The sequence below is a fragment of the Accipiter gentilis genome, chromosome 5 (assembly GCF_929443795.1).
Source record: "Accipiter gentilis chromosome 5, bAccGen1.1, whole genome shotgun sequence".
Taxonomy (NCBI): Eukaryota; Metazoa; Chordata; class Aves; order Accipitriformes; family Accipitridae; genus Astur; species Astur gentilis.
The window spans coordinates 45,228,064-45,254,430 of NC_064884.1; the positions used below are offsets into that span (position 1 = coordinate 45,228,064).

Sequence of the window (26,367 nt, forward strand, 5' to 3'; positions counted from 1 at the left end):
GTGCTTGGACGCACAGCCCGGAGCTTGGCAGGTCCGGCCACGGCACCGAGCCCCGCTCCCGCAGCCTGCAGGCAGGAATTGGGGGGGCACTGCCTTTTGGGGTGACTCCTGCCAGGAGATGGGGTGATGCTACGCTCTGGCGGCTGCGGGGGAGAGGCTGGAAGAAGCTGTTCTGGTGTTACGGAGGAGCTCAGGAGCCCAGGAACGCTCCAAATGGGGTGTGGAGAACAGACCCTATTTATAAGCGCACAGGTAGCATGTAGGTGGTTGGTCACAGCCTGCTGTGCCAGCCTGGTTAGTCACAGCTAGCTAAAAATCAAAAATGCTGGGGAAAAAAATTGCTCAGATCCACGTCTAAAGCCTCTTAGACGCAGGAAAGCGCACTCACAATTAGAAAACGTGGGGTAAGATCCCATGGGGCTTCACCGTCAGCCTGATCAGAGACCCTGGCTGAACCACGGCACAGGGACGCCGCTGGGACGTGCCCCCCGCCGTCCGCAGGGCACGAGCACACTGAGGTGCCCGGTCCCCTCAGGGGTCCCTGGCCGGCACCGCATCCCCCCGATACATCCCACCTCGGAGTGAGATGCTGCAGGTGACACCAGGACAAGGCCACCGCACCGTCCCCAGAGGCAGATGCCATCCCTTCGCCCGTCCCTGCCGGCACCGAGCAAACCCTCGTGCTCTCTCCTGCCCTTCCTAACCCCCGCTGGGGCACGTCGGAGGGAGAGCTACAGCCCTTCCACCCTGCAGCCCTTCCACCAGCGCCAGTCAGAAGCTGTCCAGGCAGCGAGGTTTATTCAAGCAAAAGGAGGGCAGCAGCAGCTGCCTGCAGCCCTGCCTGCCTCCTCCCACCAGCACCGGGCATCCAGCCCAGCCCGCGCCATCGCTTCCCCGGGGCAGAACCCACCTGCGTGGGGCTGGGACCGTCCCCCAGGGACCAGCATCACCCAGTACCTCCAGAACCTGCGTCCCCTCCCGACGTCTCCCCCCCAGGTTCATACCCACGAGCAACGGAGTCAGCCTGTAGTCCCCGGGCTCGGTGGGTCTCTCCTGCTCCCGCAGCCTCGGCGCGGCTCTAGGGGAAACGCCAAAGGGATGCTTTGCCCAGCGAGGAAGCATGGTCGCACCCAGGCAGCCGAGAGGAATCAGGAGACGGTTCGGAGCACGGCTCCAAAAATCTGTGCAACAAACACATGCATCTTATTGCATATGTTTAAACCAAATTAAATATGGTTTTACTAATCACTTGGCATTTAAAGCAACATGCCGTCTCTGTCAAGTTAAATCTAAGGAGACATATCGAGTTGCATTAGCTGTTTATGTTAATTAAATACAGAATCGGTTCATTATTAAACATGTATGCAGCGAAAGCGAGCAGCTAGGTGGATTGTTACCGACCTTATTACGCGGCACTGACCTCGAGGAAGCGTACGCGCAGCAATCGGTCGACGTTTAACCACACGGCAACTGTCGCCTTACATCCAGAGCCAAATCACGGGGAAGCGGAGCCGGAGCGGTGTCGGTGCACGGCGCGGATGGATGCGGGAGCTCCCGAGCCTGCGATCTGCTGCCACCCAGCTCCCGTCGCCCATCGGTCCCCGCTCCTGTCCCCAAGCTAGCGAGGGACGCGTGGCCGGTGGGCTGGCGCGGACGGTGGGGCTGTCTCCGTGGCTGGCGGTCGCTGCCCCCGTTTTTCTGCCACCGGCCATCGCATCCTCCCCGCTGCAAGCCAGCACTTTTGCTCACATCCTTTCCCTGTCCCGGCAACTTTTCCCTCCCTGCCCGGTTTTATCCCTCCGCTCCGTGCGGACGTCTGCCTCTCTTGCTCTCTTTTCTGGCTCAGGCGTTTCAGAGCTCCCTGTGGGTCTCTGGGTATTTTTTTTTTTTTTTTCCTTCCTCTTGAAATGTCACTGTGCCCCCTCAAACACATCACATGGGCTGGGAGCCAGGAGCCAGTGCACAGCCATGCACAGCCGTCAGCGCCTGCAGATTGCCTCGCTGCCCCCTCCCTGCCCTGCCAAATCAAGGGCCCACCGGCAACGTGCCACGGGCTACCGGCGTGCCACGGGCTACCGGTGCCGCTCAAGGAGCCTTTCCCATGTTCCCACATCCACCCCGGCTCCGGGTGCAAGCCTGGAGGTTGCACGTATACAGAGCACCAGGGCTGCTTGGTGCTGCGGACACGAGAGCCCGTTTGCCTCCCCGATGCCATCGAGCTGCCCAGCACCGGGCACGGTCACCCCGAGTCCCACGCTGTCCACAAAGGCTGGCCCACGGCTGCTCCCGCACCGGCCCCGGGGGAATTTGGGCAAAGGAAAAACCGCAGCTGCCTACCAGGGCTCAGAGGAGAGCGTCTCTGCAAAGATCCTGTCCCCAGGACATGATGCTGGATCCGACCCTTAACGATGCTGAGCCAAGTCTGGTCACAACCTGCTGCTGGATGGGTCTTGTACGGGTTGAAGCGACCCTTCCCGAAGGTGCCCAGAAATCTCCCCGGCCAGGCTGGCCCTGGCAGGGGCTGATGAGGTTGGTTACCCCAAAGGAGGGAGGAACGGGCAGTGAAGACCCGAGAGGTGCCAGAGGCACAAGTCAGCTCCTCTTGGTCCATCCGAGCTAATGAAGACCATGGCTGTGCCCGCATTTTAGGGGGGTGTTTGCATATCTCTTCCCCCAAGGTCCTGGGGAGATGCTGACCCAGCCACAGGTACCCCAAAACTCGGTCTTACCCCAACCCAAGGCAGTTCTGCAGGACCGTGACACCCCCGGCACAGCCCTGACCTGTCCTGCGAGGATCCCCGTCAGTTGAGCTGCCACCAAGCAGCACCCAAACACTGATGCAATGCAATTAAGAGCAAACTCCAGCAGTGCCCCGAACCCATCCGCACACACACTTAAGGGGACACTTGCACCCTGGTGTCTGGTCACAATTACGGGAGAGCCAAGAGCTGCATTTCTACCTGCCAAAAGTATTAAACGCCCAGCTGAAAGTAACAGTGGCCTCAGCATCGCTCTGAGAAACCCCATTTGCGCCGATTTAAAAACCCACCAAAGGGCACTTTGCTCATCAACTAGACGGAAGCCAATTAAACCACCTTGTTTGGAGAGAAATGGCTCACCTGCTCAGGAGATGGCTCTCTGCTGCCTGTACACTGCCTCCACGCTGCCTGTCTGCACGGGGAATTTCTCCACCATCTGTGGCAGAGCAATCCCAGCTAATGACCACGTGTGCTCTGCCCAGCTCCGGTCTTCCGTGCCGTAGAGCTCCACCTGCCTCAGTCCTTCCCACCTTCCAGGTCTCTCCCCGATAGATCCCAGTAAACCTCACGCCAAAGACCCGCAGGTAAGCTTTACCCCTATTTTGCAGATGGGGAAACTGAGGCACAGATGGAGCGGGGACAGGACAGCTCCTGGCTCAGAGCCCAGCAGTGGCAGGGCAAGAAGGCAGAAACTCGGGAGCGCTGAGCTCCTGGCTGGAGCCCTTCCAGGCTCTCGAACAGCCGCAGCCGTGAGTCACAGCTGGCACAGGCAGGCAGGATTCATTGCACGCTCTGCCATGATGACCCCCCCCAAAAAAAAATCATGCTCTTCTTGCCGAGCCCTTCTGGAGAGCACCGAGCGAGGAGGCTGGGTGGCTCCCATACACCACACACACACAGGGTGGGCTTTTCCCCCTCCCTCCCTCAGTTTGGGGCCAAGGGCATCTCTCCCTCCGCGTTTATATCGTGACTATATTATCTGTAGCCTGTGTGTTATTTGTATTGGCGCGCTGGCCGTGCTGGGCCAACACCGTGGGGAAGAGGTAGGACTTGCTCCAAAGAGCTTTGAGTCAACACGGACAATGCAGCTGGGAGGTGAGAGGTGAGGAGACGTGACCAAGGACAAACAGCGGGTCAGCGGCAGGGCTGGGAAGTTTGCCCAGCTCTCCGGCGTGCCAGGACCCGGGCAGGCAGGGAGGATGCACCGTGCTCCCTGCCACTGGGACAATATGGAAAAGCTGGAGGTTTGGGGGCACAAGGAGCGTACAGTGATAGGAGGATGCTATGCTGGAAAAGCGAACGTGATTACTGCCGGCGGCGAGGATTAATTGTCCTTCCTGCTGATCCCTGAAACCTGGCTTACTCCTGCAATCCCACTGCAGGGAGGGCCAGAGGATGGGGTGACCTTTTAATTCTGATTGCTCTGCCGATGAGAAGTAAATAAGCATTATTGCAGTTTAAGAGCTGCTCAGAAGGGCCTGCCTGCAGATCTATTGCTGTCTCACATCCATCACACTGATGGTCCCCACGCTCCTGGGGGACAAAGTGGCACCCGTCCCCCATTTCACACGGAACTGAGCTGCCCCAGGATGGGGGCAGGAGCCGAGGGCAGCACCGAGCCCCCAGGTTTACCCCAGGACCCTTCCACCACCTCCCTCGCCGCAGGCACGGCGGGTGCCGGGCACCATCCCAGGTCCCACCAGCATCACCAGTGCCTGGCACTGCTGCACTGACACCGTGGGGACGGTTCCCATGAGGGTCCTGCCATCACCGTGGGGAAGGGGCACCGTTACCTACACCCGCACCCTGGAAGCCCACCTAGACTTGCTCAGTAACAGAGGCAAACGCCTGGTTTTAAATCCAGAGGTAGGTCTTCCCACTTTGGGCATTTCCAAGGCTCCCACTTCCCTGCAGTACAAACCCGAGCTGGCAGGGTGGTGGCAAGAGCCACTTGTGCACACAAAAAGCCCATTGCTAGGTGACACCTTGCCCTCACCAGGGCCAGGATCGGCCGGGCAGACCGGCTGTGTGTCGACAAGGGAATTTCCAGGGAGAAGCTGGTAAAAGCAGCTAACACACATCGGGTAAGACTTCTGCATTTACACCTGCGATGCCAGACATGGTTTTGCTCTCAGCAGCTACCCCAGGAGCCGTTGTCAGACAGCACCAGGACCTAACCTGCCTGCGGGACAGAAGGATGCCCGATGTCCTGCTCCGTGACCCCTCTCCAGTCACCGGTGCCAGCTCCGGGGAGGAACGCGGTCTCTGCACCGGGCAGCGTTCTCCCCTCCACAGACCGGCCAATTCTTCCACGTTACCTCTCCTTGCTCCTATTTAATCTGTAAACTCTTCAGAAACACGATTGCTTCTCACAATGCCTGTGTACAGCCCCAAGCACAATGAAGCCTCGCTCTGCCCCGGCGCTGCTCGTTGCAATCCGAACAGTGAGACAGTCATCGGGTGGGAATACAGCCGCCTTCCCCCCCCCCGCCCCGGAGCCGGGATAGACAGCGTGGCTTTGTGTCTGCTCACAACTGGGCTCAGCACATGCAGTCTATACAGCAATATTCATGCATGCGGTGCCCTAACACGCCGCACACAGTAGGTCTATTGTACATCATTCAAACGACAAGATATCAGGGACTAAGCCAGCGCTCCGCTCCTGGGGTGGCCGATGCTGCTCAGGAGCAGGCAGCGATGCTGAGCGCCGGCGCTGGCGGAGGAGCGGGGACCTGCTGCACCAAGCAGCCAAAGATGCTCAGAGAGGCAAAAAAGAGTTAATCAGGAGCGGATCGACACTGAAGGTCTTGCAAAAAAACCCAACCCTGCTGCAGGCAGTTTGATCTGCCTGTGCGATCGATGCTTAATGTTACCTGCGTGCCTGGTGCTGGGCTGCTGGACCCAGATCCATCTCGTGGGAATGGATGAGCCCCATTCCCAGTGGCTGGGGTGAATGAGATGTGGGATTTGAGCTTTTCCTGCAGCAGCCGGTCTGTCCATCCTCGTGAGCACAGGCACGGACAGACAGATGGCCTTTCCGTGCTTGTACCAAGGCATTTGAAGCCAGAGAAGGAGCCTCTGCTGACAGCACCCACCCAAGCACGACGTCGAGCTGCTGAGCCGGGCAGTGGAGATCTGATGGGAAATCAGTGTCTCATCGGGAAATGTTTTCCCGTGCTTGAATTCCCCTCCCCACACAACAATGCCCGTTACCGGGCCAGAAAAGCCACACCAGGACGCGAGCTCTGCCTCAGACCGGAGGGGTCGGATGGTCGGTGGCTGTGGGGACTGCGACCGCGGGCCAGGCTGTTTAGACCAGACCTTAGCCTAGTCCTCTGGATACCACAGGCAGGAAAAAGACCCTCACCCAGGCACGATGGGACACCAGCCTCGGGGCAGCTTAGAGCTCAGTGGACAGAAAGGCCTTTTCTATTTTCTATTTCAGGGGCCGGTAATTGTACTGTACTGGCAGATGTATTGTACAGGGAGGAAGCCAGACTTAAAAAAAAAAAAAAAAAAATCCATTCGAGACCTTTGGACATCACACAGCTAAATGCATTTCACAGTTGAAGAGCCAGGGAGCGTAATTTCTTATTAAACTCAGCCAACTGATGGCTGATAAGTTCTCGAGTAATAAAAACTCCTTAAACCCCAGCAAGAACCTGGAGGTGTCAAGGCAGCTCAGAAGATGGCTCAGCCTCCTCCTCGGAGCAAAGGGAACGGATCTGCGGGAGAGAAACCAGGGCCACGTGGCTGCTTCGCCTATCGAGGCTGCAGGCAACATCTGCCGAGCCTGGCATCGCCCGGCAGTGCTGGCAGGACCCGTCACAGATCCGAGCCAGGATCTGCCAAGCGGTGGCAGGTGGAACCGAGGGGAAGATTTGGCACCGGGAGGACCTCGCCGCACACTCCCCTCCCCGTCCCCACCAGCCTCCCACGGGCACCGGTGCCGCCGTGCATCGGGGCTCAGCGCCGCTCCCAGCCCCAAGCTGTTTCCGCGGCCGCCCCGGCACCCGCTCGGCGAGCCCGTGGGGCTGGGGCTCTGCTCCCCAGCTGGCGAGGAAACCAAAACCCGCCTGGAGAGAAGCGGCAAGCGAGAATTTGTTCCCCAAATGGCGCAACCCGAGCGATGCCTGGCAGCTCAGCCCGGCCCCGAGCTGCTGCAGCAACACCTCCCGGGCCAGGCTGGCGCCCGCGGCACCCGGCTCCCACCCGGCACCGTGGCACAGCACCAAGTCCTTCTGCACTCGCAGTACTTCAGCACCCTTCTCCTTTTGCTCACTTGCTGAGCGCAGATGCAAGCAAATCCCGCTCCCGGCGATGGGCTTCAGAGCTGAGACTTGTCCCATCCCAGACCGAGGGGGTTGCAGGAGCTGTGCCCTGTTCTGCGTTCAAATCGCCTCCACCCTGAAACACGGAATATGAAAACCCATACACCAGGGCCAGCTGCGGCAGCAGTTGATGCAGGGCCAGGTCCTGCTCCAGGTCCCTGGAAGGAGCTTTCAGTTTTAGCTCTGCAGAGAGAAAGCGATCCCCCACGCGGTGAAAGGGCAGCGCTGGGGTTTTGGGGGGCACAAGCTCCCTCCTCCCCGGCGCTTTAGAGGGGGGAACAGATTTCCCAAGGGCCACAGATGAGGTTCATGACTGCTAAAACCTTTTGGCATTGACAAGCTATGCCGCTGCCAAACTATTCGCTTCAAGCACCTGGGGACAAATCTGCAGGATGGGGTAAATCAGGGGGGTTGTACCAACACCCGGGAGCTGCACCCATCGGGACCAGATAACGATGCTGCGGCTTACCAGCCTGGAGAGCCAAACCTCTCCAGGAGAGCCAAGCCAGAGGGGAAGCAGTCACCTGGCTTAAAGCCAGAGGAAGGAGATGGGGTTTTTAACAATTACTTTGCAGGGCATAGAAAAAAAACCAAGCAAGCATCGCTGGCATGGTGGCTCAGCGATCCCAGGGATGCCCAGGCATTTTGGCAGCCCCCGACTCCTCAATCCATGACAGCATCACACCCTCGACACCCCCACAGCGGGTCCCACATCACCTGGGGACCGCTGCTCCCCAGTTGATCTTTCTTTAAAGGCGGCCCTGGTTTACTCTGATTTAAATCAAAGCGCTGTTAGCTACAGTGCTATTGCCACTGCCAAAAACAGTAACTAAATGGCATTTCCCCACCGCTCCATTTATATTTCTGTGCTCTTTACCCATTTGTAAACTGCAGGAGGGAACAATTTAAGGCATCTGAGTGAAATGCTTAAATTAACAATTTACAAATAGCTTAATTGAGGTCCTGGTATCTCTCTTCCTGAGCAGAAGCTGCTAAACGATTCTGAATCATTCCCATTTATTGGTTCTTCTGCTGTGAATTACAGGCCCTGGACTATGATAAAGGCTTTAATACCTTGGTGCAGGCTGGGGGTACCTGTCACTTAATGCTGAGCGTGGCTGGCAACAGCCGGGAGCTGAGAAACCAGAAACCGTGGCGAGAAACGGGCGAGGGATGCAGGAGCCAAGGGTGGTCGATAGAACTGCCTCGAGCCAAGGGATGCTACAGGGCATGCAGCCATTCCGGGGCTTTCCACGGCTCCGAATAAGGAGCTGAGGGGTTTGCACTGATAAAACGCTGGGGAACAGTTTGGTGCTCGGATGCGGTTTGGAGGATGGGGAAGTTCAGCCCCGTGGTTTGGGCTGAGTGCTGGGAAGAGGCGTGCTGGCTCTGCCCGACAGCTCGGCTCTGCCAACCTCTGTCACGGTGGGGACTTGGGGTTCCGTGCACCACTCCAAGAAACAGCCGGTTGAATGCAACAGCCCATTCCCCAGCAGCAGCCTCAAGCCCTCCTGCCACCACCGCAAACCCCGGGCCCGGGGCTGCACCCCGCTCCTCTCCCATCCTTCCCAAAAACTGGTTCCCAGCAGGGAAGGGAGAGCGGCCGCGGGCAGCCGTGCCCGGGGAGGGATGCGGGGGAAAATCTATTCTGCCCGCAGCCTCGCGCTTGTTAAACTTCTCACTGGCAGCCAAGGACACTCACGTCTGCATCAAACTACTCAGCTCCCAGTCTAATTCTGGCACATCAGACAGTAATTATAGGTACATCACCGGCGCTGACAAGTCTGGAGCTCGTCAGCCCGGCACCTGTCGGCGCAGAGCTGCAGACACCCCACGGGGAGCCCAGAGGGGCTGCGTCCTCTCCCACCCGCTCCCGGCTCTATTTTGGGGATCGCTCTGCGCTGCCCGGTCCCCAGGCACCCCCCCATTACACCGGGGCTCATCCCACCGCCACCAGCTCCAACCCTCTCCGGGTGCTGTTTGGAAAGGGGACTCCGTCACCCATGGGTTGCTGCAGCCCCAGAACGTGCTCAGGAGGCTGCTCCTGCATCTGCCAGGTTTGACACTGGAATTTCACTGGCACTGGGTGAAGAACGGGCATCTCCTACCTGCCCCCAGCATTATAGGAGAAGGCTGCCCACGGTCCATGCACTGATCCTGGCAATGCCACCTGACCACAGGTGCAATAAGCCAGACCTTTGCCTAGTGTAAATCACCATATTTGCAGTAGGTCAGCCCTGATTTACACCAGTGAAAGGTATTGGTGCATCTATTTACATTGCCTTTTTTTTTTTTTAATAAAGCAGACAGGAAGCCCAAGGCAAGAATGTCCCTGGCTGCTGGCGAGCCGGAGCCACAGCCACATGGCAACAAGGGGCAAGAGCCGATAAGGCTCCAGCCCAGGAGCAGCCTGTGGTTGGGAAGCTCAGACAGCACCAGTGAGGAGGAGGAAGGGGAGGCAGGCTGGCTGTTTGCTGATTTTAAAAGGGGGAGGAGAGGGAAGATGCATGTGGGGGGAGAAGCAATAATTTTAATTAAAAGGCAAAAGACTGCACTGAAAATTGACTTGAAGCAGAGATATTAAAAAGCCGTTGACTCTCTGAATTATTCCTCCCTGGGCTGCTTGACAAGGGAAAGTATTTAGACAGCATGGGCTGGTTTAGCATCCTGACTTGGGGAGCCCCAGTAAGGGGAGAGGTAAGTGGGAACCACTGGGCAGCGGATGGGGACATCCCCTTCCCCTGTCCCAGGGGGACACCGTGGCAGCCGGGAGCCCCTGCCCTCCGGGCTGGATGAGCCAGCATCATCCCTGCCCACAGCTATTGCCCCCTCACCCAGGCAAGCCACGAGCCAAACATCCCCAGTGTCCGGGCTGCACGGACCTTCCCGGCTCAGCCCCATCACGGATAATCCCTCACTTCTCCCCCGCTCGGTCCCAGGACTCAGCTCCATCGAACAAGTCCCGATTGCATCCTGTTGGTTTGCAACGAGACTCAGGAAACAAAAGCCAAGCCTCCGTGCTGCCGAAACACCTCGAAAACCTCCCCGGCTGCCTCCAGGGTTACCCTGAGCCACGTCGCTGCCGGAACCCGAGATGGGATGAAAGAGCAGTGCTGATTTCCATCGCCGAGTCACAGGTCTGTCAGCCTAAGCAGGTGCTAACAACATTTCAGAAGGGGTCAAAACCACCTTTTTTCCATGGGAGACAAGCTCATTAACTGGCATCGTTACACAGCTGCAGGATGACCTTATAACTATCTGTATGTTCACATCCGCAAGGATGCGGCTTCTGAGAGCGGGGGCTCTTTAATCTTGTTCAGACGAAGGCAGAACAAGATCTGATAGCTGGAAGCTGAAGCGTCAGAAACACAGACAAGAGTGAAGGCAAATGTGTTGAACGGGGCTGGGGAGAGCCTGTGCCGAGCAGGGTGGCTTCTCCATCATTTCCTACCTTTGAACCGAGGCAGGGCATCCTTCTGAAAGATAAATGTCCACTCAGCCAGAAGTAATAGTCTTGATGCAGGAGTTACTGCCAAGACTTCGCGGCCTCTGTCGTGCGGCTGGGGTCAAACTGGGTCATCAGAAGGGTCTTTTCTGGCCTTAAAAAGATCCCAGGAACCCAACAAATCCCACGGACCCTATCCATTACCTTCGCCCCCCTCCCCTCAGCCTTCCTCGTGCTGGTTTTAACACCTCCAGGTGCTGCCTGACCCATTCAAGAACTTGAATCCCAACAAAGCATCACCATTATACTACTTTCTCCCCCAGTACATTGAAGTTCAGCATCAGCAGGACCTGCAGCCCTTTCCACAAACACCAGTGATGAAACTACCAGGGCTGGCTGTGCCTCCAGCCCAGAAACCCAACTCCCAGCTCCCGCAAAGAACAACAGAAGCCATGGCCACAAGCACAGCCTCCAAGCCTTCCTTCCCGCGCGGCCCCGAGGAAGCAGCCGCGCAATCTGCTCTCCAGCTGAGGGGCAAGCGTGCACGCTGTTTGGAGCCAGAAACTTAATTGCATGTGTAATTCTGGGACGGCAAACGAGCTAGAACAGCGTTCGGCACCCGGGGCAGATCCCCATATGGATGCACGGCCAAGCCGTAGGCTGCTGTCTTCATCCTGCTTCCCCCACTCCCATTTCAGGATAATGTGTTCATTACAACTCAACAAGGCGTTTGCAGGAAACGCAATTAAATTACAGCGTGCTGTTCCAGCGCCTTGGTTTTACACGGAGAAGGCTCTCGTGTCGGGAGGCCTGGCACACCCCATGTATTACAAGCTTGATTTCCTCCACCTCCAGGCTGCCCTCCCCGGCACAGCCCTGCCTGTGCTGGGACTCCAGCTGCCTGACAGCCATGCACATCCCTTAAGACAGACAGACACACCGGTGCAGCTCCCCTTATCTTCGAGCTGGCACCAGCACACAAAATCCACCCGCTCCGGGGCAGGAGGCCACCAAAGTCCCAAATAAATAAGCCTAAAGCAGAAGGAAATGGGATGGCGTGGGTCGGTGTCCTTCCAGGGATGCTGCGTGATTCCTGCAGCTTTCAGCCCTGGGGAATGGCTATGGGATGCGCTCTTGGAGAGCACGGCTGTTGCTGGAGGAAAAGGAGGGTTTTTTTCTGAAGGTGGGTGGTTTCCTGATCACCTGGATCAGGACTGACCAGTGCTGCTGCTGTTGCTCTTGGGATTATTTTAGCTCAGAGCTGCTGCCCTGATTGACAGGGCTCTGCTGCACTTCTCAGCCTCCCAAAAAAGAAATGCTGAAATCTTTGCCGAGGCACTGGAACCATCTCTAGAAATGTGAACACCCAGCCCATTAGAGGCCGACAGATGCCACAGAAATAAAATCTATTATTATGACAGACCCAGCAGGGGTTGCTACTGAACAGATTCCACCACATTTCCCCTCTTACAGCTTTTCTAAACCAGCCACACTTCCACAGCCGGCTCCTAGATAAGGCACCTGCCTCTCCACCTAACCCCCAGAGAGCCAACATCTTCCTCTCATTCCCCTTTGAAAGCTTTCTCCTCCCATTCCCAACATGGAAAATCTCAAACCTAGCAAGCTCCAGCATTTGGTGGAGAGACACCCAGTCCCTCCAGGAGCACCAGTGATGCCTCCAGCTGCAGACACCATTCCCCAGCTTCCAAAACCCTCCCTCCCCTGCAACGAGGGTGGGGGCTGATGCCTTAGTCATCAATGCAAACCAGAAACTAGGCAGCACCCTCCTATAAACACCCAGAGAAACGAGCTACAGGTGCTGCCCTCACCCACCACGATCCCTGTACCCGGGAGAGGGTCGGGGAAGGAGCGAACATCGAACATGAAACAAAAGCAGGGGTGGGGAGGAGAACGCTGCTGGCCCCCGGCCCCGGTACTGACCTGGAGACTTTAAACAAAGGGAACAGAGTCCTGGCTTCTTCCCTCCTGCAATTCGATCGAGCCCTGGTTAGGGACAGGAAAGGAGGAGATTCATGAATGAACGCAATCCAGGTGGGAAAGTTTGCCGGGGATGGAGGGGAATAAACAAATAAATCAGCAAGCAAACACATAATAAATCTGAAACAAAAGAGCAGCAGCAGAAAGCATCCGAGAATGAAACACAGCGCGGAGAGCGATGGGGAGCCAGGCTGTGCCCTGCCGGGGGGGCACGAGAGCGGCAGCCCCCTTCTACCCCACACCCACGGTGCTGGGCACGGTCTCCCCTGCTCACAGGGGGTTTGGTCCCGTGAGGAGCGAGGCAAACATTCACGCCCAGGGGCTGCAGATGAACCCCGAAATGCCCCGCTCTGCAGCCGCTGCGGGGTCTCGCCGAGGGGACCCTGCCCCGCTCGGCCTCCCAGCCCAAGCGTGGGATGCTCGTTGGGAAGAGGAGTTGTGGGCATGGAAGAGCGAGGGAGAATCAGAGTAGGTGGGCTTATTGTGGGGTGTTTTTCCCGGCAAATATTCAGGTTGGACCTTTCTGTCGTACGTGGAGCGGCACAACCTCGTTGCGCCCTGATGTGTGCGGCAGCACAGCCTGGGCTGGGGACCTGCCAGCTCCCAGCCTGGGCAATGTCAGCTCCAAAATCCCAGCACCGAAAAGCACCTTCCCAGCTCCAACTTGAACCTGCTTACTGGTATGGGCCAGCCTCACGCCGACATGCTCCCTGTAAGCCAGCGCAATGGCAGAAACTGATACGGGTGATTATGGGGAGGGCAGAGGTGCTGTGCAGGGCTCCCCCGGCTCTGCCCCACGGGTCTGGACCCCCCGAGCATCCTGCCCGCAGGCGGCTGAGCCCAGGCAGTGCCTGGCTGCCAACAAAACAGCCCAGAGCTGCTTTGAGCCTCTGTTTTTAGGGACATGGGGTGATTTTCTCCTCCCCGCCGCAAGCCCTTGTGCTTGGAGGAGCGGGGTGACAAGGGCAGGGGCGGGCAGGGGACAGCCGAGCCGGCGAGACCTCGGCACCCACAAGAACCTCTTTCTTTGCTGGCGAGCGGGCAAAGCTGCGCCCAGCGCCGGGAGGCAGTTCAGCTCATCCATCACGCCCACGGCCACATCTGTCACCTCGCCCCAAGCCCAGCTCAGCTCCGTTGTGTCCTCGCCCGGGTGTCAGTTCTTCCATCGCTGCCCTCGGGGTTCAGCCACAGGGCAAAGACCAGGCAGCTCATGTCGGGGGGGGGCTCTGCGGGGGCCCCCTTTGCCCAGCAAGGAGGAGGAGGAGGGTAGCGGGGTGATGAATGCCGTTTCTAACCCCTGCGTGGCTGCAACCCCAATAAATGACACGGAAGGATTCGGCAACGCTGCTGAAGCTCTGCCATGCCACGCTCAGGATGCTCCCAGGGCTGCCTGAGGCTCGGCCAAGCCCCATCATCCCTGGTTTTGTGGTGGGTTTTCACCCTCAGACCCAAGCAGGGGGATTTTGGTTGCGATGTGCAGCTCCCCCCAGCCGCTGGGACCGGCCTGGGCTGCGCGCATCCCTGCAGATCAGGGTGCGGATTCAAAGGCTCGTGGTTCGGGAATGGATTTCACGCCCAGAGTGAGTAAATAATCTTAAAGGCATAATGGGAGAGAAACAAGAAACACGAAATAAAAGTGGAAAATCCTTCCTAAATGCGCTTTATTCATTTGTTTTGATAATTGCAGTTCAGGTTTAATTATTTATGCCATGTTTTGTAATATGCCAGGAAACACTCCGGAGCGAATTTGCTGCTGTCAGTGGCTGTGGTACCCGGCAGCCCTCAGCAAGGGCAGGGTGCTCGGCCACGGGTGCCCGGAGGGTCCCAGGGACCCCAGCCAGCCCTGCCAGCCTGCCCAGACACAGCAGAGCCCGGAGGCAGGATGCGACCTGCCTAACCCCGGCACAAGGGGCGATGCTCCCACTCCTGAAGGTAGGTCTTACCTGCAAGAACATCCTTCCTCTCCCCTGCTTGCAATGAGACCTGAGTGACGAAATGCAGCTTTTCTAGTGGAAATTTGAAAAAGGAGGGGGACAAACGTGGCTCCTCTTACACAACATTTTCCACGGAGAAACACTGAGCTCTCCAACCTCATCCTCAGGATTTTCTTGGTGTTGGGGGAGGAAAAAGCTGGGGGTGTTTCCAGCGGACAGCGCTGCCCCTGCTGCCGAGCCTCCCAAGCTGAGACACCGGCAGTAGGTCCCGGCTCCTGGTTTCGGTCTCCCCTTCACCCTACGTGATCTTGAGCCGAGGACTTTGCCCTAGGAGCACCTTGGCTTCTCCACATGTGGAAGGGAGATAACAGACTTGCTTTTTTGAAGAGCTGGCACTGACAGCTGAAAAGAACTAATTATTATCCGTGGAGCACCACAACCTCCCCAGAGTTATTTTGGCTGAGATACCGAGTCACAGGGTGGTTGAGAAATTCACTCAAGGTCCTGCTGCATCCTGGGGACAGAGACCCTGGCAGTGCCCAGACCGAAGCCATCCTGCCCCGAGCTGCCTGTGTATACCGGTTCCCCGGGACTCAGCAGGAGCAGGAGCCCTTATTTGCTTTTGCATCCTCATGCAGGTCTTGAAGGAGCAGCACAGGTCCCTGTCCAAGAGTTCTTGCGGCCACCTGGCCCTGAGGGACCTCGCGCATGGAGAAGATGCTGCTTCACACCGCTGAGCCTGGGCCAGCTCACACTGGGGGGGGACAAAATAGTGGCACAGATGGAGCCGGGAGCCATGGAGGATCAGCCCGGCCAAGCCACAGGCCGTTCTCCGGAGCGGGTTCAGCGGGGCAGGAGCAGGGCATTGCTTTCTGCAGGGGAGGAAGAGGAGGAGGGCAGGGAGAAGAGTGGGGAAGGCACCATCTCAGTGTCCTTGAGTGTCCTTTAGAAGCTTTGCTTTTCACGCAGTGCAGCGGATGAGGAAGGACTGAAAATCCCAAACTGCTCGCCTCTTTGATTCCCCCTCCACCATGGAGAGAGTTGAAAGGAAGCAGCGAAGGTGAGAGAAAGGAGGAGGCATGCGGGAAGGGAGGAGGGAGAAACGGAGCAGTGAGGGGGGAAGGAGACACGGACAGTCCCCTTCGCCCTCCCAAGCCCTGGACATCAGGTCCCTTTTGAGGGGACAAGGGCTCCCCAGGAGCCTCCCATACTTGCCCCCCACAGAGGGGAGGGGAGGGCAGAGGATGCTCCGAACAGCTGTGCTCCGACGTCTTTTTCCCAAATCAGACCCACACCGCAGCATCGCCAAAAAATCCCAAGGGGAGACCGTGCCCAAGCTGGCTGGCTCCCCCCGAGCGCTCCCAGAAGCAGCTGGAGGAGGAAGGAAAGGTGGACGGCTGCCCCGCACGTACCCGGCCAGGCACGCTCCACATGTGGCGAGCGCAGCCTTCGGCCTCATCATCATCCCCTGCAGCCCAGCGGGCAGAGGGCGATGCCACGGGCTGGCACGGGGAGGTGAGCTGGCAGGGCTGGAAACACGCAACTACTCTGTGTTTGGTCTGGGCAATGTGTTTTTAATGAGCCATATAATGTTTTTCAAATTATGCTGGAATCATTAATCCTCCTGAAATGAGACAGATTCTGCAGCCCACAGGCAGCGCCGGGGCTGCCTGTTGCACGGCCGAGCAGGCAGGCGCTGCCTCTGCTCCGCTGCTTTCTGGTGGCCGCGGGGCTATTGGGATGTGGCCCCCATAACCTCGCCCCCCACTTCTACAAAGGGACCCAGTACGGGGCTGGCCGGTCCCCCGTGCCGCGGGCACACGCGTGGCACGGTCGGCTGGAGAAGGACCGTGGCTCTGCAGCTCTCACCGCATCTCCTCTCCGCTTCACGCTCCTCGGCGATACCCACTGATCCGAGCTGGATCTGGCTTGTGCCCCTCCTCATCGCCCCCCCCCTCCATGTACCCGCTGCCCCTGGCGGGCACAGGCTGCTGGTCCCCAGGGCTGGAGGTCCCTCCTTGCTGGAGATGCTCCACAGGGGAAAAAAATGATCTGGGAAGCAAGAAATTATCTGGGAAGCAAAAACGATCAGCACGCAGCACTTGGGAGGAGGTTGTGTCATCCAAAACCACCCTGCCCTCCTCTCTTCTGAAAGCATCACGGTCTCCCGTGGTCAGGAGCTGCCAGGATCCAGCGCTGCCCTTCCAGCCCTCCGGAGAGGCAGAGCAGCTTGGGATGGTCTCATCCATGTGATGCGGGAAGAGGAGCAAACGTGGGCTTTTTGGCCCTGCCCCCCGGGGTGGGTTTAGCAGGTCACCGCAAACAGAACATTGAAGCCAGAAAAAGGCACGTGCTGGCCAAAGCGGGGCAGGAGACGGCCGCGGCGGGCTCAGCCGGAGCGGCCTCGGCGGAGGCAGACACCCATGTCTCCAGCCCTGCCTGCCTCCCCGTGCGCTTTCCCAGAGATCCGACTCTAATTGCAGAAGGGAGGTGCTGTATTTTTCCATGCATGAAGATCCAAAGTGACACTTTTTCCCTTCTCTTTTCGGAGCGCGAGAGAGCTGGTTCATTAACATAAAACCACCGAGCCAAATAAAAACCCTGAGTGCCGTGACAGCATCCCTCCAAATAACACGGGAGCAGTTTATTCATCTCCAGCTCTGCCCTTGCCAAGCGCCATGGCAGCCGCAGAAGGAAAGTCAACTGACAGGTGGTTGTTTCACACCCTATTACTGTGCCACTCAGCTCGGCCGAGCCGCCTCCGAGCCACTGACAGATGGATGGGACCGCGAGCCCCGGCTCCAGCCCGCGGAGCCAGGAGAGAGCGAGGGGATGCTCGGGAAGAGCAGCGTGACTCAAGCCCCTCGGTAAGGCTGGGAGAGGGCTCGCCGAGCTCAGGTGTTGGGCAGCTGGAGCAGGGATTTCTCTCTAAGGCAGTCTTGTCTCCAGGTACCCCAAAATATTGGGATTTCAGAGCATGCAGGGTCACTAAGGAGCTTCCAGGCAGAGCAGGAGATGGGCAAGGCAGCACCGTGAGACTGACTACGGGCTTGTGAGATGCGTATGCTTTATGCACACCGATTTAGTAGGAATTTGGCTTCTGAAACACGCCAGCGCTTTAGAAACGTGCGTGGCCTGCGGTGCCATGCCTGGTATCCAGCTGGAGATCCGTGTCAGAGCAAGAAATGGAACCCAGGGCACCCTGGCTGCTGTGGGCACCCAGCACCGCAGCCCCCGGGCCAGGTCCCTGCGTGGTTCTTTCCTCCCCGCACATGGTTGGATTCATCTCTCCATTTTCATGCCTTTCCCCTCCCTCCACCACAGGGCTTGTAAAGGACCGGGGGATCCTACGCTGGGCAATGCGTCCCCCTGAAATCCCATCCCAGCGCTCCATCCCTCCCGCCCGCTCCCCCGGCGAGCTGCCAGCTCCCTCCGAGCTCCGGCGGGTACCGGATCCGAGCCTCTGTCGTTCTGCGCTTGGTCCCATTTCAGCTCAAAATCTCCCATTAAAAAGAAAACCACAAAACCAAGACCAGATGCCACAACCACTTTTCAAAACCATCTCTCTGGGACTCGAGCTACTGGGAGTTCCAGCATCTCTTCCCCACCTCGGGTATGCCTGCCTCCCATGGGCAATTAAGCCAATTAAGGAGAGCCGCTGACCCTAAGATTTTGATATCCATAATCCCAGGGTGCTCACAAGGAAAACGCTGGGCACGTCGGGAAAAGAGAGATTGGGGGAAATTCTGGCAGGTCAGAAGCCAAGAGCTGTTTCCCATCATAGTGGCTGCAGCGAGGTGGGTGAGAGCTTGTGGGGCAGCGAGAGTTGGGCAGGGGGCTGGGGGCTGCCCCACGGCCCCACGGCGCTCGGGGCGGGGGGCTGCAGCTCTGGAGCGAGAGCTACAGCTCAAGGAAAAGCTGAGCTGGCCGCAGGACAGGAGCCGTAAATCTGGGCAGCTCCTGAAACATGGAGGCTTTTAACAGGCTGTAATTGAAATATATGAACTTGAGGTGGAGGAGATCCGACAACGCCAGCCAAAGCGGCCGTTTGCGGGCTCGGCTGGAGCAGAGGGCAGGGAAGCACCCAGGGGTGAGGAGGAGCGGTGTCGGCACCCCGGGGAGCCCTCGCCTCCATCCACGGCCACGGCCCAGCCTTTTTCGGATAGCCCTTTCCAAGGCCTGAGCGCTGAGAGAGCGTGGGGTGACCTGAGCAAGGGGCTACGGGGGTGGGACTGGAAGAGAAGGTGCTCTTCGACTCTCCTTTCCCAGTTATGCTTGAAAACTGGTTCCCAGTTTGGGGCTGGAATGCAGATGCTACATTTCCCAGCCTGGAGCTATTAGCTGTGCTAGAAGCCCAAACGCATCATCTTCCTTCGCCCTCCTCCCTTTGCAATCAGAACATTTCAGCATAGGGGGGGAAAAAAACCAAACAAATCATAAGTGTTTGTCGCCCCCCCTTCCTCTTCCTCCCGCCCCCACCCAGCCCTCTCCATCAGTCCTTCTGTTGGAGATGAATTTTAAAAAAAAAAAAAAAAAAAAATCTTCATTTGCATTTATTCTGAAAGTGGAAACCATGCAGGGGGAGGGAAAAAATAAAAACAGCTGACAGCAAAGTTTTATTATCCCCATTGGGCGGCGAGGAGCAAATCAGTAATTTTTTAACAAGCATTTAAGCTCCTTTCCCGAGTGCCTCTTTGAGCCTTGGTGCACCTGCAGCCTGGCACAGCCAGGAGGGGGGTTAATGAGGACCTTTGATGGGAGCAAGCACAGCTGATGGGTAACAGCACGCGCTCTCCCATCTCGAGCTGAAGATCTTTGCGGTGATGAGCTGGGACCTCCCCAGATCCACATGTATTGCCGCGGCTGCTGAAGATGGAGCCTGTCTGGTGGGTAAGACCCACTCGTGTGGACCCATTGCGGGCTCCAGGCCTCCCCAGATGATGCTAACAAGATTGCTCACTGCTTTTTGAATCCAATAATTCTGCAAAGCTTGGCCAAGCAGCCTCTACACTCCACCCCAGGGACCTCAGACCAGGCATCTCTCACCTCCCCCACCTAGAGGTGTTTTAATAATAATAATAGTCCCAAAACTTGACCACAGCCGCTGGGAAAGAGCCAACTGAGCAAAGCGCTGGGGATGGAAGAACTTCGCAGCCACAGAGCCGGCACCAAAGAGATTCTTTGTCCTTCTCATACCTCCCCACCAGCTCCCATCCAGCCCCACGCCAGCACTGCCCCTTCCCGAGCGCAGCCCCCCAGGACCGTGGGTGCTGGCCCCCATCACGCTGCTTTGCTGGAGGTCCAGCACCTCCAAGCCAAGAGCCGCAGGGCTGGAGCAAGCGGCAATTTGGGCTTCGCAAATTGCAAGTGATGGCAAGCCGGGGATGCTACCCCAGCACTGGGGGCAGAGCAAAATTCTGGAGATGTGACTCCCCCCCCCGGGAGCAGGGAGCGTGGCACAGCACCCCTCCTTCTCCCCATTTGCACACCACAGCTTCCCAATGCCTGGTTCAAACCGCATTCCGCTGCACCCTCGAGCCTCTCCGAAACACCCCTCCAACCTGCAGCCTCCCTCTTTCCTCCCCCAACACACCGGGAAATAAAATCTTAACAGCAGGAGCTTAAACAGCCTTGTCCGTGCACACAGCACCCTGGGGACACCCATACCCGTTTGCCTCCTCTTCTGTCCCCAAAGACGGACCGCAGCCAGCCTGGCCCCGGCCCCCTCCCCAGTCCCCGAGCCCCGACTGCGTGGGGATGCTCCCTGCAGCCCCGGGCTGCGCTCCGCGCCGTGGGACGTCGCTCACGCGTGTCCGTGCGTGCCAGGCGTGTCCCTGGGGTGCAGAGGCAGCCACCGTGCACCCCGGCTGGGATCGATGCGTGGCAACGAGGAGAATCAATTTCTATAATTAAACTCTGCACTGCTGGGCTGCGTCCCTCTCGCCCTGCTCCCCCCAGCAGACGCGGCAGTGGGGACCCCCAAGGCAGCACCCACCTGGGTCCCTACAACAACAAAAGGCACCCAGGGCCTCCCTGCTCCCACGGCAAGGCTTCGGTACGGAGAATTTCTTGGTGGAAGAAGAAAGAGGCAGGCGCTGGTGGGTGTTTCCCACCAGGCTGGGCCTTTGCTGTGAGGCTGATGCTGCGAGGACCAGGGGAAAGGAAGGAAAAAAATGTGGGGGGACAGACGGGACTTCCCCACTGGGGTGGAGGTCTCCAGCCAGGACGGAGCAGGTTCATGCCCCAGGTTCACACCCGCCCCAACAAAGCAGAGAGGTGCCTTTAGCCCCCTTTCCCTAAAGGGAAAAAACCCCCCACATTTTGGGGGAGCTATGCAGCTTTCCTGCATGGGGAACCAGGAGTGAGCCTGGCACCAATGCTAACCCCCCCACCAGCGCTAACCCCCCCACCTCCCAGTCCAGTGCAATCACCAAGCCACTTCTTAGCATCGGAGCCACCCAGGCTGTCCCCCACCCTCTCCCTTTCCAGCCCAGCTCCCCAGGAGGGGAACAAGCATCTCCCAGACCATGACCAGGACATTCCAGAAAAAACAAACTGGGCGAGCATCCCTCCCTGCCCATCCCGCTTAGGAGGGGAGAGACAGCTCCTGACAAAGACTAAAGCTCCCTTCGCACAAAAACACCAGCCCTTCGGCAGCCCTGCTCCCCCTCCTCACTCGCTCGCCCCCCCAGGAGGGGGGGAATCACAGCCCACCAGCAGCTCCCTGGGGGAACAGGGCGCCTGTCAGAAGGAGCACAGAGCCTTTTCCACAGGCATGTGAACGCCGACAGCTTCAGGGGCAGTCTGGTGGGAAATAATTAGCAGACTGGAAATGTATTCCTCATTAAAATGAGGGAAGAGCCACCACTGGGGCTGAAGCAACCATGTGGCTTCGGGCAGCTTCGGTGGGGGCACTGCCCTGAACCCCGGGCTGGGTTTGCCAGGGTGGGGGGGGGGGGGGTGGATCCCGCACAGCAGCCCCCGCACCAGCAGCGATGTGAAAGCCATGGAGCAACCAAAGGGACTGAAAAGCATCCGCACCCCCAGGATCCAGGTGCTGGTAAGACCTTGAGCAAGTCTGGGGTCCCTGGGACTGACCCAGCTCTAGGGAAGGGCTGAATTCCCTGCCTGATGTCAGGGTAGGGGACACCCACCCCCTGCCTGGACCAGCTGAGCAGAGGGACCCCTTCCATCTCCATCCTTAAGCGAGGGGTGGCTGGATGTGACCCCCCCCGAGACACCTGTGAAGGGGCACAGCTCCCAGGGGCCCCACGGCCGGTGCCAGGCACGTTCCCGGGGCCAAACACAGCCAAAACCAACTTCCCCGGGAGTTGGGTGCTGGCACCCACGCAGCAGCGGGTGGGTGGGTGCGGGGGCCGAAGCATCGCCACTCCCCAGCCTGTCTCACCATAGCCAGGGTGAAAACAGAGAGAACAAAGAGGGGAGAGGCTGCGGGGCGAAGGCTGGGCGCTCCCCGCGGCAAAGGCGGACAAAGGCACCCCCAAAACCACGGGCAGCGCAGCCCTGACAGCATCCCTGTCACCCACCGGGGTTGGTACGGGGCAGGGCAGCGCTGGCAGCCGCAGCACCCCGTGTACACGCGTGAACACCCACGCCCACACCCACCCACGCCTGCTCCTGCGTGCACACACGGCGGGGGGAACAGACCCCACCGTGGCTCTCTTTTTACCCCCCCCCCAAACACGCGGGGAGCAGCCAGCCGTGGCACAGGGCAAGGGGAGGGCAGGCAGCCTTTGGAGTTATTTTAAGTTTCCCTCCCCGTCGCCTCCCCCCCACGCCCAAGCCCAGCCTGGGATGCACCAGATTTTTTTTCCTCCTCCTGCAAGGATGCTGAAAATATCTCACGAGGGGCGACCTGCAACCCCGCAGTTCATCCTGCCCTTTGTGTCTCAGCAGCGGCGGGGGGGGGTGGAAGGAAAAAAGGGGAGAGAGCAGGTAGGAGAGCAGCCCGCAGCCTCCCTCCTCCTCACCCCTCTGTCTCCCCAAGCTCGCAAAGAAAGGAAATCCAGAGCCCAGCAGCATCCAGCCCGGCTCGGTCAGCAAAACATCACGTTTAATGCACAATACTGCAACAACGGAGCTGAAACAGCCATAGGCACAATAAAGGATTTCTTCGAGCATCCCCAGTGAGCCCCCACCCCCAAACACCCCATCGCTCCGGCTCCCCGCACCAGTGTTTCTAGGACAGCGGCTCTCCAGCTACTTTATCCCCTCGGACCAAGGCGGCCCCGACAACAAACAATCCTGAGAAGCAGCATCACCGCCGGCACCGGCTCAGCATCCCCCAGCCCATCGGTCCCCTGTGCGGGGGGGGGGGGGGGGAGCCGCCGGCGGGGCACCGCATCCCCGGCGTGGGCAGCCGAACCCCACGCACACCCCTCCGGAGCATCGCAACCCCACGCGCACCCTTCCTAGATGTCAGTTCACAGCCAACAAACTCCAGCGCCGGGAGCAGCGATTTTTTCCACACACCCTCCCCCGGTCATCAGCACCACTGCCCCGGCGACGTGGAGGGAGGAGGAAAAAAAACCACACAAATAAAAAAAATACCTGCTACTTAAGAATGGATGCACATAGTGAGAGTGACATGCCTTGAGAGGGTGTATTCCCCATTTCTGCTCTGCTTGCTCGCTTTCTTTTCTTTCCTTTCTCTCCGAGAGGGGCTCAGGCCCAGCCAACCATGGGAGACGGAGGCAGGAGTGCGAGCGAGCGGGAGCGCGGGTGCGAGCGCGCGCCGGGGTGTGTGCGCGTGGGAGCGCGCAGCTCGGCGATGTACAAAGGAACAAATGGGAAAAACACATTAGCTCATGATAGATTAATGTGCGGGGAGACGGCTCCCCCTCTCCGCTCCCTCTTAAAGGCCCCTACGTTTTATTCGGCGATAGGTGGCTAGCCCAAATGCCAGGAGCGATGGGGTTGGCGTGCGGTTGCCACCATGTGCCATCACCCACTGACAGCGGGAGAGGCAGCCGGACCCGTGGGGGATGCACGGGAGAGGCAGCCCCGGGTGATGTGCCGGAGGAGGGTTCATAAGACGATATATACCTCGGAAGGGGACAGCAAAATAACATTTGCACATCTCTTGGGAGAGGGGCGGGGTGGGTGGGATCCTGCCACGGTCCTGCACGGGCAGTGGTATTGCTTCTCCTGTGAAGACGGGTCGGGAGAAACGAAGCAAAAAGGGTGGTGGAAATGCTGCCAGCAAAGCCATGACCATACCTGGCCCCGTGGGACCGGCAGCTCCCAGCTAACGCAGCGACAGGGCTTGTCCATCATTTGAAAACTGCAAATTCCCTGCACAAGCAGCCAGCAAAGCTCCTCTGTAGCAGAGCACTGATGGCATCAGGGCACCGATGGCATCAGGGGCACCGGCGCTGAGGCTCAGTCCCTGCCTGGCAGTGCCCACCACGGTGGGGACCCAGCTACGGGCTCTGGGCACCCATGGTCCAGGGGGGAGAACAGCCCCCATAGGGTGATGAGAACACAAAGGTGCCCCGCTGGCACCTCAACCCGGCTGGCACCTTCCTTGCCAAGAGAAACGAACCTAAGGTCCACCAGGGAGAACGGGGAGGGATAGGGCAGGAAAAAAAATAATTAAGCAGCCGCTTTGTTTTGCACAATTTCCCAGGACTAGTAAGGAGGGCTTGTAGGTTTTCTCCCCTTCCCTCCGCACCGGTGCTGCTCCCATCCCCATGGGAGAGGGGCTGCGGAGCCGACCAGCACCTCCCCAAGCGAGGGGAAGGGGAGGTGGAGGAGACGGCAGCTAACCCTGACCCCTCGCAGCCCCCGCGCTCCCCGCAGCGTTGCATTAGCTGGAGAGCTGCTGCCCAGCGGCACGGGGGGAACGCGGCAACGCCGGCTCCATTAGAGAACATCCGTGGGGCAAAAGCCTTTTCCAGCGCCAGCAAAGTGCATCTTGATGGGGTTGACGTGCTCCTGACAGCAGGACGCCCCAGCACGCACGGCTGGAGGGGGGGGTCAGGGCATCCCGGGGCTGGCACGGGCTGCGCTCAGGGACGGGGCTCGCTGCAACGTGCTCGGTGATGTACCCCAGCAGGCTCGTCCCACGCTCCCAGGCAGCCCCACCATCGCAAAATCCAGCCCGTCGCCACCTTGCACCCTTGCAGCCGCATCTTGCTGTGGTGGGAGAGGGGGAGGAGGGGAGCTCTGCCTGCTGCGGGGGGGGACAGGATTGAGGGAGAAAAAAGATGAATGAAAAACGGGAGTGGAAAGATTTGCCGTTAGACCTGGGAGCACTTCAGAGATGTAATAAGAGGTGAAGTGTTTATAACACGGACTGAAATCCTCCGGTCTGTGTCTCGCTGGTAGGCAGATTAGAGGAGCTAAAGTTCCCCCCGGCATTAAAAGTCTCTCGTTTAATACCAAATCCTGATCTGCCGCTCTCTGAGAGATGCCACTGGGAAAGTCTGAACCATCCCATGCTGGAGGGGAGCGCGGCCACGCTGCGGGGCCATCCCATATCCAGGGACCTGCCAAGCCAAGTGAATTAACTTGGGTGGGACAAATCCTGCCCTCTCCTCAGGCTCTGGGCTTTCCCACGGCAGACCCACACGGCTGCCTGGCGTGAACCCAGGGGCAGATTCCATTTGTACGGAGCATCAGGTGGGAAATTCAAGAAGAGAGGTGCGATCCATTCCCTCCCAGCGGTGGGAGCTGACCTGGCCACCAAGGAGCAGATTAGAAACATTTTGGGGTATCTGGGACGGACATAAAACCGAGCAGCTGGGAAGGGCCAAGACAACCCGACACAAACCCGGTGCTGTGACAGCTTCCCCGCGCCACCGGCGAAGCCTCACGCGTTTGGCACCAGCACCAGCGAACCCAGCCCTGGCACCGGGGCCGCACCGGGGGGTGATGTCGGCTGACAGCTCCCCGACTTCGCAGCTTGCAGAGAGGCAGGGGTTTTGATCACGGCAGATCCAAGTGAGGCGGTGAAACGTCTCTAAATGAGCTGAAATGCGGTCTAATCGGCACATCTATTTTCTAACAAGTTACATATTCCCTTCAGAGCTCCAGTCATTTCAAAAACACATTAAGGAGAAATATTTGAAAGCTAAAATGTATTAAACAAGCACTTCATCCTCATCAGCAGAGAGGTTATAGACCTTTGCTGGTCTCCTTCCAATAACCTTGCATGCAAGATACCACGAGGCAATCTCCTGTTTTCAAAAACCCATTAAAAACACGTGCACGAGAGGCCGGTCCCAGGGACGAGGCTGGGTTGACATTCCCCCCCCCCCGAGCGCCTTTGCGGGGGCTGGCAGGGCAGGACGGGGCGGTCGTGGCCCCCAGGGGCTCCCCTATGGCAGCCAAACCCCCAGGCAGGGGGCACGAGCCAGCCCCCACCCAAAATCACGGGAGTGACCTGAAAACACCCAAGGTTCCTTGGAAGAAAGCCAACAAGAGCAAGTCTATTTATTTCTGTTTTCTGAGGCTTTGCAAAAGGGGAATGGAGAAGGAAGGTCCCGCAGCCACAAGGGAGAGGAATTTCATTTGAAAAGGAAGGCAGATATCGCGTATAACCACACGACGTCAAGAGCTGGCACTTCAGCAAAAGAGCCAACATCTCGGATCCATGTGAGAGCTGTGGGAATGGGATCCCACGGGGGCTGGGTCTCCCCAAAACACCCTCAATGCCAACCCCACTGCAGAGACCTGCAGCCTTTTTCCTTTCCAATAAAGGAGGGAAAAGGAAGAAAAGAGGCTCCTAAACCTTCTCCTGTTCTCCCCAGCTCAGCTGCAGCCTCACAGCAGCACGGTCGCCATTTCACCCTCCCACTCCCAAACCCCCCCAACCCTGCAGAAGGGGCTCGAGGTCCCTTCATGGCTGGGCTGGACGGGAGGAACATGAAAGCTGA

At 58.5% G+C, this 26,367-nt stretch overlaps 1 protein-coding gene across 11 annotated transcripts in view; it reads right to left on the reverse strand.

Annotated features, from left to right (window-relative positions):
* Window positions 1–23,204, reverse strand: part of SRCIN1 (SRC kinase signaling inhibitor 1) — an 80,307-nt gene extending 57,103 nt beyond the window's left edge. For 3 of the 11 annotated variants that reach the window (XM_049800496.1, XM_049800497.1, XM_049800495.1), the window contains exons 1-2: window positions 1,421–1,784; window positions 1,005–1,181 (exon numbers count right to left, since the gene is read on the reverse strand). In XM_049800496.1, coding sequence (XP_049656453.1) covers window positions 1,005–1,122 — 118 coding nt within the window. In that variant the 5' untranslated portion in view covers window positions 1,123–1,181; window positions 1,421–1,784. Of the gene's footprint in view, window positions 1–1,004; window positions 1,182–1,420; window positions 1,785–12,476; window positions 12,540–23,038 lie in introns of those variants that run through there. The other 8 variants (XM_049800505.1, XM_049800508.1, XM_049800507.1 and 5 more) reach the window with 5 other exon arrangements.
* Between the last annotated feature and the right edge of the window lie 3,163 nt (window positions 23,205–26,367).